The sequence below is a fragment of the Anopheles coluzzii genome, chromosome 3 (genome assembly GCF_943734685.1).
Source record: "Anopheles coluzzii chromosome 3, AcolN3, whole genome shotgun sequence".
NCBI lineage: Eukaryota > Metazoa > Arthropoda > Insecta > Diptera > Culicidae > Anopheles > Anopheles coluzzii.
Window position 1 is genome coordinate 64,079,902 of NC_064671.1, and position 19,622 is coordinate 64,099,523.

The following is a 19,622-nucleotide window of genomic DNA, read 5'->3' on the forward strand; positions in this document are numbered from 1 at the left end:
GTTACCACTCGTGACCGTTAATAAATATTGATGTGTTATCACATGCTAATCATGCTGAATGGAAAAGTGCCTAAACGAAAAGTTGAAGAGAAAAATGAAGAGTGAAATCGTGATAGAAGTGTGGGAATAACTGCATATTTATTACACAGAACGGTAAAATAAATCATTAAAACATGATTTTATTTTATTTTTCATCTCTATTGCCTTGATTTTTTTTAATCGCGTAGAGAAACATAAAGCCAACAGTAACGTTTTCTAGTCGCAGTCAGTAGTAGTAACCATAGGTTAATTATCTATTATATTTACTTTTGAGCTTTTGAGATTTTAACATAGACTAGAACTGCAACCTCTGGCATTCATTGCAGCCTTATTAGTCTAAACCTGAATCATTTAGGAATGGTGATATGTGGACAAACATGATACAATCTTTTTGCAAGAGTTTGATACTTGTTTTGTATTAAACTACTACCCTTAACGAATTACCCTTGCACAAATGATCTAAAAGCGCAAAGCCTCTCACTTCCTTGAAAATGATATACGAAACGAAACAATTTACTGAAGGCATAACATTTGCTGAGGATTACTTATGTGTGCCCAACAAACCACCTTTTGGGACCTGATATGACAATCCACTCAGAGTTATGTGAAAGAAAGTGCCTCAATAAATAGAGGTTACTGTTGAGTTGTATAGAGTTCCATGAGTGCTCAGTTATGATGTTTGTTACATCCAACAACTATCAAAACATGATGTCCTAAAATGGCACAATCACAGAAAGATAATCACTAAGTGCATTTACCAGATGAAGAAAGAAAACGTATCGGTCGAAACCATAACCATAACTTCACAATGACCATAACCATAATCATTGTGCCCAACAATACATGAAAAAAGGCACAAACTACAAAAAAATATATTTTAATTTGCATCACATACAATGAAAGGGTTCTCAAAATGCAAGTTATAAAGTAGTTCTTGCCATTCTTTATAACTTGCATTTATAAAGTAGAAGACGCCATTCTAATTGTAATAATATGAAAATCAAATACCTGCAAATATTTAAAAAAGATAATTTTCTTAATGATACTTTATTATGCTAAATATTTTATTCACTAAAGATCATAGAACATCTAGAACAACATAGAACAACAAATCAAAAATATTATTGTTATTGTTTATTAGGGGAAGGTAGGTAAAGACGGACACTGCGGGTAAGATGGACACTTCTCATAAATGCATGAAAAAGGTAATTTTCGAATAATTGTACAGTGTAGCATAAAAAATGAAAATAAAACAACAAATTTGAGAACATTTTTGGCATAATATATGCAAAATTGGTTAAATTCACGAACAAAATAAATTTTCAATCATGTGCATCCTTGTGGATCTAATTTGATTACTGCGGGTCTTAAGCTCTGTAACTTGCATTGTTTATATTTTCGGAAGTTTTATTACATGAACATGTGTCATGATTGTTAAGCAAAAAACTGGCGAAAGAACGAGAATGAAAGAATTAAAAAATATTGTATTCTGATGGTTTAAACATCCTGACACCAAAGCGGGAAAGACGGACACTTTGTCATAGGGAAAGATGGACACCGAATTTGTTGAGTTATTTTACTTCTTATATCAATTGGTGATGAATATATTTCTTCAAACACCTTAAATAAGGGTATTTTGAAGATATAAACCATTACGTAACTAGAAAAGGTAATAAATAAGCGAGAAATGAAACACTGGTCAAAATAGCAGTCATGTGTTATGATATTACTCGCTCAACGCTGATGAGGTTCTTCGCGAAATCCAATATTTTGTCACGACTTGTACAAGTTTAATAAAAAAAAGATAAAGTACTGACATCAAATCGTTCAGGAATAGATGAGAGATTCTATGGGTTTACAGATATCAAAATGTTCAATCTTCAATGTAAGAAATAGCTGGACCTATTAACAAATCCCTCAAATAAGCTGTGGTCGCGGACTTTCCGCGGAATAATTTCCTAAAGCGAAGTTATAAATTGTTGTTCTGTAAGCTGGTGCAACCTCCACTGTTAGTGCCTGATATTAAAAAAAGATACCTTCAACGTTCATTTCTACGTTCATTCTACGTTCTATTAGAAGCGGTGCTTACAATTCCTAAATTCACTGCTGAATGAATCGTCGTTGCAATTGGCCAAGAATTGGTTTATAAACGTACCAGGACGTGGAAAGCGATAGAATTTGTTAAAATACTGTAAAACTCTTCAATTTCCAACGTTTTCTAAAGGTGTCCATCTTAGCCTTCATGGTGTCCATCTTTCCCATATCAGGTGTCCGTCTTACCCTAACATTTCAAAACTGCACGAAAAAAAAACATGTTTTTCATTCATGAGAAAAACGTAAAAATCGATGGAAACTTTAAAGTTTTAACACATTTTCTGATAAAACATGAGTGTAAGATCATGTATGCACATTTATATCCGTCGTTGCACCTATATATCCTTAGATATTTACCATTTCCCTTAACGTGTCCGTCTTTACCTACCTTGCCCTATTATCTAGTTCATGTATTAATAAATAGCTCGAAATGATTGATCTGTAAAACATTAAAAAAGTTGCTTGATATATAATCACATACAACTTTGACAGATCAAATTTTGTCAGTCTTTATCGATACAACAACTGTCACTGTTTAAAGAATGCTTGATAATGAAACTTATCAGAATAATCAGCGCTGAATTTCGCTCGTTAGAAAATATATTCTGCGCCGGATGTTGTGAACAAATCTGGCCTTGAATACAGGCCAATGATAATAAATTTATACAACAAACTTCGTCAGTGGAGAGTCGCCTTCCCTCCACAAGATTTGCTGGTTCTATTCTGTTTAGAATTCTATGACTGGTATTCTGTGGCTTATTGATTTAATCTTCGTCTGACCTTAAATCCTGCATACAATAGAATAAACCTAGTCCAGATACAGCAGCTAATTGAAACTATTGTAGAAGTCATACTAAGACCAAACCTTATCTTTGCCTTTCGAAGTACAAACTACCCTCTGTTCTGAAAATAAATTCCCTCGAAAGATTTAGACAGCAACTTACTAACTCTTTTTTGTGTCTCTTTGCTCTTTCTCTATTTCCAGCATCCTGGCCTGAAGTCGAACGTACTCACCCGCATCGTGGCTGGTGTCCTAATTCGTATAGCAAAACTTTTTCTCATTCACTCTTCCTCCTCCATAACCCAATTTCTTTCATTTTCCCCATCTCCGTTTGTTTGCTGGTCTGCAATAAATTGTACGAATTTCGTTCCTCTACCCTCCCGTTGGCAGGATCACACGACGACGTTCACGACGTGCTACTACTGTACAGGCCGCTACGATCGAATCGAATCGACCACATCCCCCCCGAACTGGACCACCTTTAACGCGAATGCTATATGACTCCTTGTTTGTTCAACACCGTCAGCAGCACCGAGTAACAGCTTCCACCAAAGCAATCGAGCCCTCGCTTAGGATTAGTATGGCCGTCGGTGAACGTGCGCTCTAAGGGCGGAGAAAGCAAACGCGAAACCAAGTGCCAGAGTGAAAGTGTCGAAACAGTGATTTTTTCCAAGAAAAGGACGAAAAGGCCGTCAACAGGGAAGCGTAAATCTTTTTTTCAGAAACGAACCAAATAAAACAAATAAAAAACAGTGGTCTGTTCGCAGTGAAAGTGAATTAAAGCGAGCTGCTGCTGCTGCTGAAACCATCAGGAAAACGGCGTGTGGCAGCCGAGCAGCTAAACTGCCCATTTAAGCCCCAGCGAAAGGATCCAAAATCTGCCAAAATAGAGCCGTAGTAGTATACCAACATGGCTGAAGCAGAGGGAGGATCCGAGCAGGATGATGTTTCATTCTTGCGTACGGTAAGTCGACAAACTTGCTAATTACACTTTAAATATGCTCTCCCAATGTACTGGCCAGCACACCTTTTGCCAGTGCTGGGTTAATCGTTGCCGGGTGGCAATTTTCTAATTGAATTAAACGATCTGTTTGATTACACTTTGCTATCGTTTAATTAGCAAACAAAGATGTTATATCGTAAAATTTTATTATTACCTTACACCCCTCAATCGGCTACATTGGTTGCGCACCGTACAGGGCGTTCTCTTAAGACCGTTTTACTCTGCACAAGCGTTCGATTAAACATTCATGAACCGCACCAACATCCCAGTCCCGACGACTTGTGAAGCTTTCTCAGCCCCAGTGAGGTCATAAACCAAACACATTACACAGCAATAACTGTTCAAACATTTGCCATACTCCTTGAATTGCTTGCCAATTGCAAGGGTTGTCCTTTTAGCAAGTAGACGATGTAGGAAAAAAGGAAAAAGGGCTAAATCAATTAAGATTTCATACGTTTTGACAAAATAGGATCAATAATGAAGATGAAATAGGTTTTTTATGGTAATAATTTATTTTTGGTAAAAATGTGTGCAACAGTTATAAGTATTAAGGCAACTAAACAATAAAAAGGCAGTAAAGGCAGTAAAAGAGATACTTAAATAAAAACAAAACATGAGATCAAAACTAACAATTCTCAAGAAGTCTAGAATACTTAACATTTTAATTGCCTGATCGTTTAAATTAATTTTTCCCTTAGTAGCAAGTACATTTTGTTTACTGGCTTTTTGTTACATTTATAATATTCAGAAAGTCGATAATCGATTCTAAATTGAGTTTTGTTACTATTTATTTTATGTGTTTGACTATTACCATGTTGTATTCATCTTGAGTGATATTTGATAAAGGTCCTGAAACTCACAGCATACCAATTACTTCTATTGCTACTCTATATTTATCAAATAATTGATACAGAATTCCCCCGTCCTTGACTTAAACCTCGTGTGAACCAAGCTACACAAGAAGTATCACGCTACTTTGGAGCAAGCAAGCTATTAGGATAATGGATGAGGATATGAATTAATTACAAACAACTAATATTGTTTACTGAATCAAATGTTGATTCTGGAGTTGTAGGTATGAACGTCATACGCTTTTGGAAGAAATTGAAGATTAAAGGTGATAATTCCTAACTTTAATTAATGATAGCCGTTGCATCTCAGGAAATATAACTGGCTATCATGTATGATTTTCTGTATTGCTGATCACTTTAACTTAAGCATTAACCTTCTATTGACACTGTTACTGCATAACTAATTTAATGGTAATGTACCAAACTCTCGAACCGTTTGTTCAGATTTTAGGCCATCCTGTAGGAAGTCCTTCCATGATCTTCACAATATGCTTTCTAGCAGCCTTCAAGTAATTCAATGACTGATATGAATGCATATTGTATCCACATGCAAATCCATCTAATTATCTCCACTTCAGAAAATATGACCTCTTTTAAAACCTCCCACACAGAAGGTCTTTCTGAAGACCTTCTTTAACAATCTGTTGGAGGCAGCATAAGGATTGCTTCCGTAAACTCATCAGCATTATCATCGGTTCACCCTCATCAGTGCGGGCGGTATCAATTTAACTAATCGTCTTCAAATGTGTCCTTTCTTCCTTCCTTCCTCACCGCACTCCGCAACACAGGAAGACATGGTCTGCCTGTCCTGTACGGCAACCGGCGAACGCGTGTGTCTGGCGGCCGAAGGTTTCGGCAACCGGCACTGCTTCCTGGAGAACATCGCAGACAAGAACATCCCGCCGGACCTATCGCAGTGCGTGTTCGTCATAGAGCAGGCGCTGTCGGTGCGTGCGCTGCAGGAGCTCGTCACGGCCGCCGGTTCGGAAACCGTAAGTATCCCCATCCAAGCTTCTCCTCGTCCAATACACACACACTCCCATACACATACGTACAAGCGTACTTCCCGTACCTGTCAACTTCCTGGGTTCACGGCCCATCTGCGTGGTCGCTCGGTGGGCCACGGTACGGTAGACCAGCAGAGGGGAGTGGTTCAATTTCTCGCTCCACTCGTTACTTACCTTCTTTTTTATTATTTTTGCCCATCGTTTTGTGTTCTGAGTAGCTGTTTGAATCTTGTCTCACTTCACCATCCCTTCCGTTACTACTGCACCACCAGCTCCACCTGGCACATACACACACAAGCACACGTACGAAAGTTTTGATTTTTATCTCTCCGCCAAGCACATCGCAGTAGAAAAGTAAATTTGCACAGTAAATACACACGCACAAAAAACAAACAAACACACCACCACTTCGGAAGTTAGTAGTCCCCGAGCAACTTTCCCCTACCAGTAATGGTCTTGTTCCAGTCATCATTGAAACACCAAAAACATCACCATTTGGTTTTTGCACTGACTCTGCACTGGTAGGTGAGATGCGGAGTAGTTTAGTATAAATTATCGATTAGTTCGCAAACCATCCTTTCGCAGAACATTACCATTTTGGCTGGCGTGTCGGACACCGAAGTGGCGACACTTTTGGGGCATTTGGGTTTTTTTTTGTGGCAGTTTTCTTCCCCACATTCCAAAGCGGTAAGCGAGCCTAGTGGCTGCCACTGCCGTCGAGTTTGATATGCATAATTCACACCAAACATTATTCAGCGCCACCTGTTCCGCTTGGCCTTACACGCCGGGTGATGTGATGTGTCCCATCACGTCACAGGCAATTTGCATCGCATACACACTTCAAGGTGGCCGCCCTTGAATAATTCCCTCGATGGTACACCGAAAGGGTTTTCCTGGCACACATGTACACTTAATTTTAGGACCTTTAGGGGGGAAAACAACAAACATACACACATAAATGCGTCTGAAACCAAATCCCGCTAGATGGCGCCATCGATCATGCTGATGTTGGGTTTGTTTTTTGTTTTTTTTGTTTTTGCTTTTTGTACCAATGTTTGCTCCTCTTTTGCACATTTTACGGCGCCGTTTCTCCCTGTTATCTTGCCCTATCCTTTGTTTTATCTCGTCCTATACTACCCCAGAGCCAATCCCTGCGGTGAAACTTCAGGCGACTTGAAGCTTTTGTTTTTTGTTCCTTCTCTTGATAGGTAGAATGTTTGCTGTTGATTGTTCATTGTTACTTTTTGCTCTTCTGTTTTTTATATGCTGTGTCTTTCGTTTTCGTTGTTTTCTTTTTTTACTTTTTCATCCCTTTCGATGTGTAAATTTATCTTGAAGGTTGTTGTATATTTTTTGCTTTTTCCTCAAGTCTGTTTTCCAAAACGAAGTTGGGATAAGGCACGAGCAGCCTTTTTTCATTCGCTTGCGATTGACTTGCCACTAGAGAGTCTCTAGCTGCTCGTGTCCTCGTGCATACATCCTTCAGTTTCAATATTGATCCACGATATACCAGCAGCAGTAGCAGTGAGCAGTTGCGATGGTTGTATTCTCTTTATGGCCGTCCAGGTGGTCGTAAAACGTGAATGCACAATTTGCATGAAGGGAAGGCAGTGCCTTCGCGGTGGGCCGGGAGGAAATAAAGCCAGCTATGCTGAAAGCTTTCAATCACATTCCGTTCGAGATGAACCGATTTCGCAGAGCGATAGAGAAAGTGAAGCCATGACGATATGCAGCGGCACACATACTCTAGGGAGCACCATGAATCCTCCTCCTGAGCACTGGAGCCATTCATAACCATTTCCTTCCGTTGTTACCGTTTTTTTACTATTTTTATTTTTGCATCCATTCTACGTTCCCTACTGCTCGGGGTTGCCTTTATGCGGACACTTGAAAGTGAGCCAACGTAAATGTAAGCGTGATGGAAGAATCCAACCGAAACACGATGGAGGATGATTTATGGCCATTTTATGAATGTGCCGGTGTATCTCAGCCGTCAACCACCTAATGCCACCTAATTCCGAGCCGTCCGTTAATGCGATAAAAATTATCCCTAGTCTCACTGACTATCTTTCTCTCCACCTCTCCTCTATGACCTCTTGGCGTTAGCCTCATTTTTCTCTGCCCATTATAATTTCCTCAGTAGGAATAAAGTCTTTTCTCGATTTTTTGTTTTGTTTTGTTGTTCTAGGCGATTTATGGGCAATTAAATTATAAGATTTTCTGACAATGAAAACCCGCACGACTCACCCGTGTCCACCCTTTGTCTCGTACCTCCAAACAAACGACTAAGAAAAGTTACTAAATAAAAGGGTTGAAAGGGCTAACAGGCGCCATCAAAAACTAAACAGTCCCAGAAACCAGCAGCTCGTTCTCATGCAGAACCTATTTTTTCGAATTAATTTACTTTCAGGGAAACGATTCGGTAGTAAGTTGGCAGCGTACTAAGCGATGTGAGGGATTGCATCCTGTTCCCCGTTCCGAGCGTTGTATCTCGGAACGCCGAAACCGAACCATACCAAAAACGAACGAAAGAGCTTTCCCTCCTTGAGTTTTTTTCCTTTGATTTTCTTTTTCATTGTTACGTGTTTTACTTTACTGTTGCTCTGTTACGTTCCTGTTTCTGTGTCTGTGCCTTTACGTCGCCCGGCCTGGCATTTCATGTTTCATGTTTCTTTTTCTTTCCATTTCTGTCTTCTCTTTTCTTCTTCTTTCACTTTGTCTTTGACCTCTCACTTCTTTCTTCATACACAACGTGTCGTTTTCCTTCACTTATACTTCTTTACTCTTACTTCATCACATACTTTACCTTTTGATTCATACTCTATTTTCACTATTTCATTTTCCCTTCCATCATACGCTCCCATTATGAATTGGCTGTTCGTTTTCAATTCCTTTACTAGATGTTTTGTATTCCAAATTTACCGTTCATATACTAATCAATTCGAAATGTTTTTTTTTTTCTTCTAAATTCTAAATTTTGCATCCTTTCTCTAAACTTTATCACACCTACCATTTCTTTATTCCGAATCTCTCTGTCTTGTGAACTTTCTTCCTTTCTGTCTTGTGAACTATTTACTATTCCATTTTTTCCACCTTTGAATGGGAGCGAAATGTGCTTTCCGTTAAAATGAACTCGCAACGCTAAGAGAAGCAAAACTATAATCTCTCTTGCCCTTGTACATACTATGTGAAGTTGCCCCAGCTGAACTAGTTCATGCTTACCACCTCCTGTGCGTAGCATGTATTTGTCTCCAGAATTTGATTGCAGAGATGCGATCGATTCTATGTCCTTAATGGTAGGGAAACCAAAGCTATAACCTTAAAAAACCATTACGATTAGTTGTATAATTAAAATATGATATACTGGAAATTACATAAGTTCCATACCGCGGCTACAAATTTACCTCATTTTAACGTTTGAATTACATTTAATTTGAACGTTACTGATTACTTCACAAAATGAATATAACTCTGGTTGATTTTCTATTAACATTGTATAAAACAGTCTCTATCAAATGCATGTTTGGTAAAATCTTAGCTACTCCATGTATGTTAAAACAACTACGCATGTTGGTATAGTCCCACCGATTTAACAGCACCAAAGTAACGTTGTAAAGGTTTTATTATAATCTATTTTATCAACATATTTCTAAACTTCTCAAGCATCGAATATTGAACAATAGTGACGCCAATGACCCAGTAGAATAGAGATGTTTTAAACCCCGTTTGCCGTTGGAATGGAATGATAATTAACCCATCTTGTTGAATGAACAAAACTCCACTACAACTGAAATTATAACCACCGATATGGCAGCTCCATGAAAATGCTGCTTTTCTTGTCTTGGCGAATGGCGTTCTAAACCAATAAAACGTTGCTTTACCGTGTACATTCTTCCTGATTAATTTTGTTTCCTTCTTTTGTCCACTTTCGTTTTCTTCTCTGTAATCAATAACACTTTTCGGTATCGCATAAACAAAATGACAGGGAAAGGGTACCGGATCCGGTCATCGTACGCTGCTTTACGGCAATGCTATCCTGTTGCGTCACAACAACAGTGACATGGTAAGTAAAACTACTCGTTCATTTTACAGCTTTTCTTAGGCTTTCACAGTATAAGACACTTCCGTGTCTGTTGGCAGTTACTCACTGGTAGAGCTCTTATAGTGAACAAAATTTATTGGTGTCCAATGCCAACAACCACCTGTACGTTAGGAGCAATTTTGGCAACCTGTTAGGTTGCCGTTATTTTTAAACTCTCAACTGTCATGCCCTTGAACTCAATCGAGAAATCTGATTTATTAATTTACAATCGTTCCTCGCCATGCAGTATCTTGCCTGTCTGTCAACTTCGTCCTCCAACGATAAGCTGTCGTTTGACGTCGGTCTGCAGGAGCACAGCCAAGGTGAGGCCTGCTGGTGGACCGTACACCCAGCCAGCAAGCAACGTTCGGAGGGTGAGAAGGTCCGTGTCGGTGACGATCTGATTCTGGTGTCCGTCGCTACCGAGCGATATCTGGTAAGTGTTTTAGTACGACCTAGACAAGAGTCCTTGCTGATACTATTTTGCGCTGCTGTCCTAATAGCACACGACCAAAGAAAACGATCTGTCGATCGTAAATGCTAGCTTCCATGTGACGCACTGGAGCGTGCAGCCGTACGGAACCGGTATCTCGCGCATGAAGTATGTGGGCTACGTGTTCGGCGGCGACGTGCTTCGGTTCTTCCACGGCGGTGACGAATGTTTAACGATTCCGAGTACCTGGAGCTTGGACTCGGGTCAGAAGTAAGTAATATGAGCTTTAGTGTAAACTAAAGCACTAACATCACTTCTTTCCCCAACACACAGCATTGTCGTGTACGAGGGCGGTTCTGTAATGTCGCAGGCCCGCTCGCTGTGGCGACTCGAGCTGGCCCGCACCAAGTGGGCCGGTGGCTTCATCAACTGGTCCCATCCGATGCGCATTCGCCATCTTACCACCGGCCGGTATCTCGGTGTGAACGAAAACAACGAACTGATCCTGATGAGCCGCGACCAAGCGACCACCTCGCAGACGGCCTTTGTGCTGCGCCTCGAGAAGGACGACCAGAAGGTGGTGCTGGAGGACAAGGATTTGGAAATTATCGGTGCCCCGATCATCAAGTACGGCGACTCGACCGTGATCATGCAGCACTACGAGTCGGGCCTGTGGGTCAGCTATAAGAGCTACGAAACGAAAAAGAAGGGCGTCGGCAAGGTGGAGGAAAAGCAGGCGATACTGCACGAGGAAGGCAAGATGGACGATGGGTTGGACTTTTCGCGTTCGCAGGAAGAGGAATCGCGCACGGCTCGCGTCATCCGCAAGTGTAGCAGCTTGTTCACCAAGTTTATTAGGTAAGACCTCGTAAAAAGTTAACGACCGCATCGCTTCTAACCGCTATCTATCTGTCCATCCACAGTGGCCTTGAAACGCTGCAAGAAAATCGTCGTCACTCGATTTTCCTGCAGACTGTCAACCTGGGTGAGATGGTTATGTGTCTGGAGGATCTGATCAACTACTTCGCCCAGCCCGAGGACGACATGGAACACGAGGAGAAGCAGAACCGCCTGCGTGCGCTGCGCAATCGGCAGGATCTGTTCCAGGAGGAGGGCGTACTGAATCTGATCCTCGAAGCGATCGACAAGATCAACGTCATCTCGTCGCAGGGCTTTTTGGCGTCGTTCCTGGCGAGCGACGAAAGCGGACAGAGCTGGGACATGATCTCCGGCTATCTGTATCAGCTGCTTGCCGCCATCATCAAGGGAAACCACACGAACTGTGCCCAATTTGCCAACTCGAACCGGTTGAACTGGTTGTTCTCGCGACTTGGTTCGCAGGCATCGAGCGAAGGTTCCGGCATGCTGGATGTGTTGCACTGTGTGCTTATTGACTCGCCCGAAGCGCTGAACATGATGCGCGACGAGCACATCAAGGTGATCATTTCGCTGCTGGAGAAGCACGGCCGTGACCCGAAGGTACTGGACGTGCTGTGCTCGCTGTGCGTTGGTAACGGCGTTGCGGTGCGCTCGTCGCAGAACAACATCTGCGACTTTCTGCTGCCGGGAAAGAATCTGCTCCTGCAGACCGGGCTCGTCGACCATGTGGCCAGCATTCGGCCGAACATTTTTGTGGGGCGCGTGGAAGGATCCGCCATCTACCAGAAGTGGTACTTCGAGGTGACGATGGATCACATCGAGCAGATGACGCACATGACGCCACATCTGCGCATCGGTTGGGCTAATACGGCTGGGTACGTGCCGTACCCGGGCGGTGGTGAAAAGTGGGGCGGCAACGGTGTCGGTGATGATCTGTTCTCGTACGGGTTTGACGGTGTGTACTTCTGGTCCGCTGGACGACGCACCTGCGTAGTGCCGAGGGAAGTAACGGAACCTTTCATCAAGAAAGGGGACGTGATTGGCTGTACGCTCGATTTGAGTGTACCGGTGATTCGGTTTACCTTTAACGGCGAACCGGTGCAGGGTTGCTTCACCGACTTCAATCTGGACGGTATGTTCTTCCCCGTGATGAGCTGCTCGTCCAAGCTAAGCTGTCGCTTCCTCTTTGGCGGTGACAATGGACGGCTGAAGTTTAATCCACCACCCGGCTTTTCGCCGCTAGTTCAGTGCCTTATGCCACACCAAAACCTTAGCCTGGATCCGTGCTTTTACTTCGGTAATCTGAACAAGAACGTGCTCGCCGGCCCATGGTTGGTGGAGGACGATTCGGCGTTCGTGCCGAAACCGGTCGATACCTCGATCGTCACATTGCCATCGTCGGTGGAAACGATCAAGGACAAGCTGGCGGAAAACATCCACGAAATGTGGGCATTGAACAAAATCGAAGCCGGCTGGACGTGGGGTGAACGGAGAGACGATGTGTACCGCATCCATCCATGTCTGACGTCGTTCGAGAAGCTGCCGGCGGCGGAAAAGCGCTACGACTGTCAGCTCGCCGTTCAGACGCTCAAAACCATCCTGGCGCTGGGATACTACATCTCGATGGACAAGCCACCGGCACGCATTCGTCCCATTCGCCTGCCAAACGATCCGTACATGCAGGGCAACGGATACAAACCGGCACCGCTCGATCTGAGTGCCGCCGTGCTGACGCCCAAGATGGAGGAGCTGGTCGATCAGCTGGCCGAAAACACGCACAACCTGTGGGCGAAGGAGCGTATCCAGCAGGGCTGGACGTACGGATTGAACGAGGACTCGGAGAACCTGCGTAGCCCGCATCTCGTACCGTACTCGAAGGTGGACGAAGCGATCAAGAAAGCGAACCGCGATACCGCTTCCGAAACGGTGCGCACCCTGCTGATCTACGGCTACAATCTGGATCCGCCAACCGGTGAAGCCAACGAAGCGCTGGCAGCGGAAGCGTTGCGTCAGAAGTTTGCCGCCTACCGTACGTATCGTGTCGAACGAACGTATGCGGTCACCTCTGGCAAGTGGTACTTTGAGTTTGAGGTGCTTACTGCCGGTCCGATGAGGGTAAGAGAGAACTGACATGGACGTGATAAAACACGCTTCTATCACACATTTTTCCCTTTTTCCTCCAGGTTGGTTGGGCTCGGGCTGACTGTAATCCCGGAACGATGCTGGGAAGTGACGATGCCTCGTGGGCATTCGATGGATACAATGTAAGTGGCTCTAGAGTAGACATTCCGTTCCACCCAACACAGAACACACACACACTTATCTCTTATCACGATGGTTGAGGTAGTGGCCTACGCCCCTCACGCTTTATAAACCTCGTACAGGCTCGATGTTTCCAATGGTTCACAGAATGTTAAAGCCCCATCACGTTGCACACATAAAACATACCTATCTTATATACTCCAAGTCCAAGTGATTTAGGCATCGGTCAGAGGTACTGTTCCAAAAGGGAAAGCCATGCATCGTACCATTGCTAGCTGGTCTTCTTGTTACGTTACCATTTCTGATCATCTTTCTTTTCAATTGTCCAATCTTTCGTTCAATTGATGTCGCCCTTCTATTGACCCGGCGCACCGTCCCACATGATGCACCTTACACCTCTGTTCCTTGGTCCTTGGATACCCGTTGTTATTATGCGTCCGATCCCCTTTCCCGGGGGTGGGATGGAAACAGGCACGTAAGATGCATCTGCACACGGTCGAAGACTTTGGTAAACGCTATAAGATCGGAGACATCATCGGTTGCTTCATAAACGTCCACGAGAAGAGCATGAGTAAGCTAGAGCGCCGACGCGCACTGCAGATGGCGCACGCTCGTGTGTGCGTTGTTTGCGTGTTGTTGTTTTCTTTTATCTGATCGTTGTTCACTACTTTTATCTACTCGTTTCGCATATCTATCCTGCGGCCACACGTCACACAGCTGTCAAAACCTATGTAAAGGATTTTCTTCTTCTGTTACGTGTACTAGCCTCAAGATTTTGCTACTCTTTGGAACCTCCGATACACACATCACTGTGCATTACTTGTTACTATTGCTATTGTGTATGTTAAATGTCCATTTGTTTACTATCAGTATCTGACGACAATGCTCTAATTAATTGCAACAATCATGTGTGTGTTCCACCTTCCACCTTTTTCATGTTTTTAATGATTTACCTTTTTCATTTTGCGTTGTACGTACAATTGGATCAACTGAATGTTACTTAAGCCTCATGGCCACACATCTTCAAATAGAGAAACCATGAAATTATTGTGAATATAAAGAGATTAAAATAGGACCAATAATATCTGATGATCTCCAAAAAATGCTGAAACAACACCATATTTAGAACCGTGAAAATTGTATACTGAATTATCTACTGTGTTAATATGTCTCGGAAATCTTCCCTGAACGTTACAAACTCTTCTTCTCCTTTCTGATTTTCTTTTTTCTCTTTCTCTCTCTCTTTCTCTTTCTCTCTTTCTATATTCTCTCTTTCTATTGGTTTCCAAAACTATTACTCTTTTGTTCAACTGTGTTAACCCCTCTTTCCAAACGCATCCTCAACATATTCCACGCGGGTTACTCGTATAATGGTGGTATAAACTACACTCCACGCATAATGACCTTACGATACTCTGCAACACGTGGCACTGGCATCGGCTCTGGAATTTGAAATTATTGCATTTGGGGTTCATCTTTACCACGACCACCACCACCACCACCACCACATCCACCAATTCGATCCTACGTTTCGGCATCCTTTACTGACTAATGATTGCGTCCTTCATTCCATGTATATTGGCACTAATGCTTCGACATCGATCGCTACCATCCGACCGTCGAACCACCTGAAACCTAAATGATCCAAACCTAAAACCCCACTCAAACCAAAACAAAAAAAAACACAAACGGTTCCGATTTTCTCTTCCGTTAAAATTAATCGAACCCCACCGGTCTCGATGACACGGGGGAGGTGCGGTCTAATCTTGTTTTCGTCAAAAAAATAAATATAAACAAAAATCCCCTTCAAACTGCGTGTGTAACATCACACAACCACACAGGAAGAGAAAGTGTCCGGAGGTGCAACGGAGTCGTTCGGCAAACAGTGGGTACCAGGCGATATTGTCGGTGTATTTCTTGACTTAGTGGATCATACGATCAGTAAGGATCATATCTCAATTATAGAACGACAACTAATATCTAGCTTCTACTGTTTCTTTATAACAATTTTTTTTTTATAAACTTTCAAAATCAAATCAGATTCAAAATTTTGACTTTACTTTCGGCTTTGTTGTGCATCGGTATGACGTTTCGCTTTTATTCAAAACATGAACAGCAGTTTTCAATAATGTGCCATTTTATCGATCATTCACGTACATTAACAGTGGTATCAATATGTAAAAATAATTACCATTCGACAAAATCTAGATCATATAACAAACAACGCAGTCATTTATGCATAACATACAGTATACATTAGATAAAGGATGTATACGATTGCCACTACTTTTAGCATTTTTCAAAACATCATTACATTTTTTTCATGAAGCAATCAAACATACAGTATTAATATCATGACTAAACATGCTCTCATTTCTCTTAAATGCAATTGTTTTTAACCAGCCTACATCATAAACAAATACCTCATCTTTACTAACTTTTATCATTTATGCATTAATCAGTTCAATCTTGTTTTATGGCACTTGTCCTAACTAACAGTTTAAGGAGATGTCTCAGCAATTCATTATTTTTGAAAAATTAAACACTGAAGAAAAACAACAATCTTACTATCGTCCAATACCAGTAAACTCGTTTTTGCTTCACACAGTACGATACTAGGCGACTAACGGCATGAAACTATTTCTCACAATGGCATGTAGCTAACACGCATGAAACTAGACGCAACAACTAATGCTACCAAACAAACTCCGCGCTTCATAATAGATTCTGCTTTAGGAGTGTTTAATATTTTGACTTTGCTTGTATATACTACATACTTATCCCTTGGCAATCTATCTGTCTAACGTACTGCGCCTGCCTAATTTGGTGGTTCTTCGATAATTGAACGCTGCTCTACTTTGCACTAGGTTTCTCGCTAAACGGTGAACTGCTGATGGATGCTCTTGGTGGTGAAACTACCTTTGCGGATGTCAACGCACCGGATGGTGTTGGCTTTGTGCCAGCCTGTACTATTGGTGTATGTAGTATCTTTTTGTGATCGTATTATCATTCGCATTTATTGACGAGTACTTTTCTTGCCTGCTAACAGATCGGTCAGAAAGCGCGTGTTGTGTACGGTCAGGATGTAGACTCTCTCAAGTGGTTTACAACCTGTGGTTTGCAGGAAGGTTACGAACCATTCTGCGTGTAAGTATTAAACTGCAGAAATTGTAATGACAGAGATTAATCTATATTCGATGTTATATGTTCGATGTTACAGCAACATGAAGCGTCCCGTTACCCATTGGTACACGAAGGATCAACCAATCTTCGAGAATACGGACGAGATTCCGGAGTGCAAGATTGACGTGACGCGTATCCCGGGCGGTGCCGATACGCCACCCTGCATGAAGATCTCGCACAACACGTTCGAGACGATGGAGAAGGCCAACTGGGAATTTTTGCGTTTGTCGCTCCCCGTAACATGCGCCAATACCTTCATTACGTAAGAGATCAATGTCACAGACAATCAGTGATACAATCATTTTTACGATCCAACTTTCCTCTTGCACAGTGAACAGGAGAAGATGCGCCGCTGGGAAGAGATACGCATCCGTCAGCATCGTCTAATGACGGAGGTTGATCATTCGGCTCCGGCACACTTCGACCATATCATGCGCAGTGGCTTCACCATGAACGATATCAAGGGTCTGCATCGTAACTATTCGGAAGATGCGGCCGAAGCCGACGAGATGATGCGCAACGGGCCAAGACGCCCGTCGAGACACCAGGGACGCGGTGGACTTAGCCCACCGGGCATTGAAATCAATGGTGAGGCTACGAGCGACGGCGAGCTTAACGCGTACTCGGACAACGAGCTGGAGGGTGGTGACGATCGCAAAAAGCGTGGCCGCAGTCCGTTCCGACTGTTCGGCAAGAAGCGGGACCAGAGCAAGGATAAGCTGAAAGATCGTCGCACACCGGAGCCGGAACCACGCAAGAGCAATCTGAAAGTTACTCAGCGCGGTCAGGCTACGCGCATGTCGAACAGCGATCTGCGTGCCCAAGCTCCGTTGACGCCGGAGCGAAAGGGTATGGGAAGTCCGCAGGTGGAATCTTTCGGCAACGAAGTTTACGATGCAGATTGTCTGCGCTTAATCAATGAGTACTTCTACGGGGTGCGCATTTTCCCCGGCCAAGATCCGACCCACGTGTATGTTGGTTGGGTGACGACGCAGTACCATGTGCATAGCAAGGAGTTCAGCCAGAACAAGGTGCGCCACGCAGCGATCTACGTCGAGGACGAGAATGAGAAAACCATTGAGATGTAAGTGTGCTGGACAAATCGAAAGGTTTTCGAGGTATCTACAAAGAGTCTATTTCCTCACTTATCACTATTTCCAGCGTTAATCGTCAATCGTGCTATATGGTGCGCGCGGATGAACTGTTCAACGAAGTTACCCAAGATTCGTCTGGTAAGGGCGCATCGCAGGGCATGTTTGTTGGATGTTTCGTCGATACCGCTACCGGCACGATCCGGTTTACGTGCGAGGGCAAGGAAACGTCCCACGTGTTCCTGATGGAGCCGGATACCAAGCTGTTCCCGGCCATCTTCGTTGAGGCGACGAGCAAGGAAATTCTTCAGATTGAGCTCGGTCGCACACCGACGACGCTGCCTCTGTCGGCTGCCGTACTGCCAACCAGCGACAAGCATATCAACCCACAGTTCCCACCGAGACTGAAGGTCCAATGTTTGAAGCCCCACCAGTGGGCACGCGTACCGAATACTGCTTTGCAGGTGCACGCCCTGAAGCTGTCGGACATCCGCGGTTGGTCGATGTTGTGCGAGGACCCAGTGTCGATGCTGGCACTGCACATCCCCGAGGAGGATCGTTGTATCGATATTCTCGAGTTGATCGAAATCGATCGTCTGTTACAGTTCCATGCACATACGCTGACGCTTTATTCGGCACTGTGCTATCAGTCGAACTATCGTGCCGCACATGCACTTTGCTCGCACGTCGATCAGAAGCAGCTGTTGTACGCGATCCAGTCGGAGTACATGAGTGGTCCGCTGCGTCTTGGATTCTATGATTTATTAATTTCACTGCATCTAGAATCGCATGCCACTACAATGTATGTTGAAGTGTTTTATATGCAAATATGGTATCTATAATACTCTAACGACTATTCTTTTCCAGGGAGGTTTGTAAGAATGAGTACATCATTCCGCTAGGCTCCGAACTGCGCGAGCTATACATTGATCCAGAAATGTGCCACTCGCTCCGTTCACTGCAAACGCTTTCCGTTCGACCGGAAATGAACATGACCGAAATAGCGTAAGTAGTTCAACCCCTGTGTGATGGGCCACTAATACACTTCGATAACCCACTTACTAAACCCCACGTGTTTCGTTCTCATTCGGAGAACTCCCTGAATAGGAAGGCACGCTTCTAGCACCGCTATTCATGGACTTCTTGCACATTACTTCAACTTCTAACCTTTCTAACCTCACTGTGTCACGTTTCGAGCAGAACGAGGTGGCTGAGACGGTGCCGACATGTCACTGCTCTCCACCGAGTTAAGCTTCGTCTTCGTGTCGTTCATCAACCTTTTCCGTGTACCTCTCTTCCTACAACATCTGCATGCCATTATTCTTCCTTCCCCAGACCCACACCCTCACAATCGAATATGCCGACAATAGTAGCACCAGATTCTTCCAGTGAACCCATACCGGCAATTGACTCGTTATATTCGCCAAGATTCCCACTCGAAGTGGTGAGGGAGTTCGTGATGAGCGCACTGCAGGAAGCAGTACAGATCAATCAGGTACACAACCGCGATCCCATCGGTGGATCTAACGAGAACCTTTTCCTGTAAGTATGCCCCGTTCTGAGGTTTGTTAGCAGCTTCTGACGATATAAATTCACATTGAAGGCCCTTGATCAAGCTGATCGATCGTTTGCTGTTGGTCGGTGTTATCACTAACGAAGATGTAGAGAAGCTACTGATCATGATTGATCCCGAGACGTGGGATCCATCTTTCGAAAAGGAAGGTAGGGACGAACACCGTAAGGGATTGTTGACGATGAAAATGGCTGAAGGTGCCAAGCTGCAGATGTGCTACCTGCTGCACCATCTGTACGATGTGCAGCTGAGACATCGCGTGGAGAGCATTATTGCATTCGCGCACAACTATGTTGGAGATTTGCAGCAGGATCAGTTGCGCAGGTAAGCTACCTAGTGTTTAGA

The 19,622-nt window shown here is 43.5% G+C and overlaps 1 protein-coding gene across 13 annotated transcripts in view; it reads left to right on the forward strand.

Annotated features, from left to right (window-relative positions):
* Nucleotides 1-19,622, forward strand: part of LOC120958269 (ryanodine receptor) — a 41,811-nt gene that overhangs the window by 7,325 nt on the left and 14,864 nt on the right. For 3 of the 13 annotated variants that reach the window (XM_040380943.2, XM_040380945.2, XM_040380946.2), the window contains exons 2-18: nt 3,305-3,878; nt 5,557-5,760; nt 9,761-9,838; nt 10,104-10,292; nt 10,360-10,559; nt 10,623-11,147; nt 11,213-13,283; nt 13,352-13,432; nt 15,272-15,371; nt 16,298-16,407; nt 16,480-16,577; nt 16,651-16,875; nt 16,945-17,697; nt 17,775-18,506; nt 18,572-18,709; nt 19,040-19,246; nt 19,308-19,601. In XM_040380943.2, the coding sequence (XP_040236877.2) occupies nt 3,825-3,878; nt 5,557-5,760; nt 9,761-9,838; nt 10,104-10,292; nt 10,360-10,559; nt 10,623-11,147; nt 11,213-13,283; nt 13,352-13,432; nt 15,272-15,371; nt 16,298-16,407; nt 16,480-16,577; nt 16,651-16,875; nt 16,945-17,697; nt 17,775-18,506; nt 18,572-18,709; nt 19,040-19,246; nt 19,308-19,601 (6,059 nt within the window). In that variant the 5' untranslated portion in view covers nt 3,305-3,824. Of the gene's footprint in view, nt 1-3,304; nt 3,879-5,556; nt 5,761-8,185; nt 8,201-9,760; nt 9,839-10,103; nt 10,293-10,359; nt 10,560-10,622; nt 11,148-11,212; nt 13,284-13,351; nt 13,433-13,901; nt 14,002-15,271; nt 15,372-16,297; nt 16,408-16,479; nt 16,578-16,650; nt 16,876-16,944; nt 17,698-17,774; nt 18,507-18,571; nt 18,710-19,039; nt 19,247-19,307; nt 19,602-19,622 lie in introns of all 13 variants that reach the window. The other 10 variants (XM_040380948.2, XM_040380949.2, XM_040380951.2 and 7 more) reach the window with 6 other exon arrangements.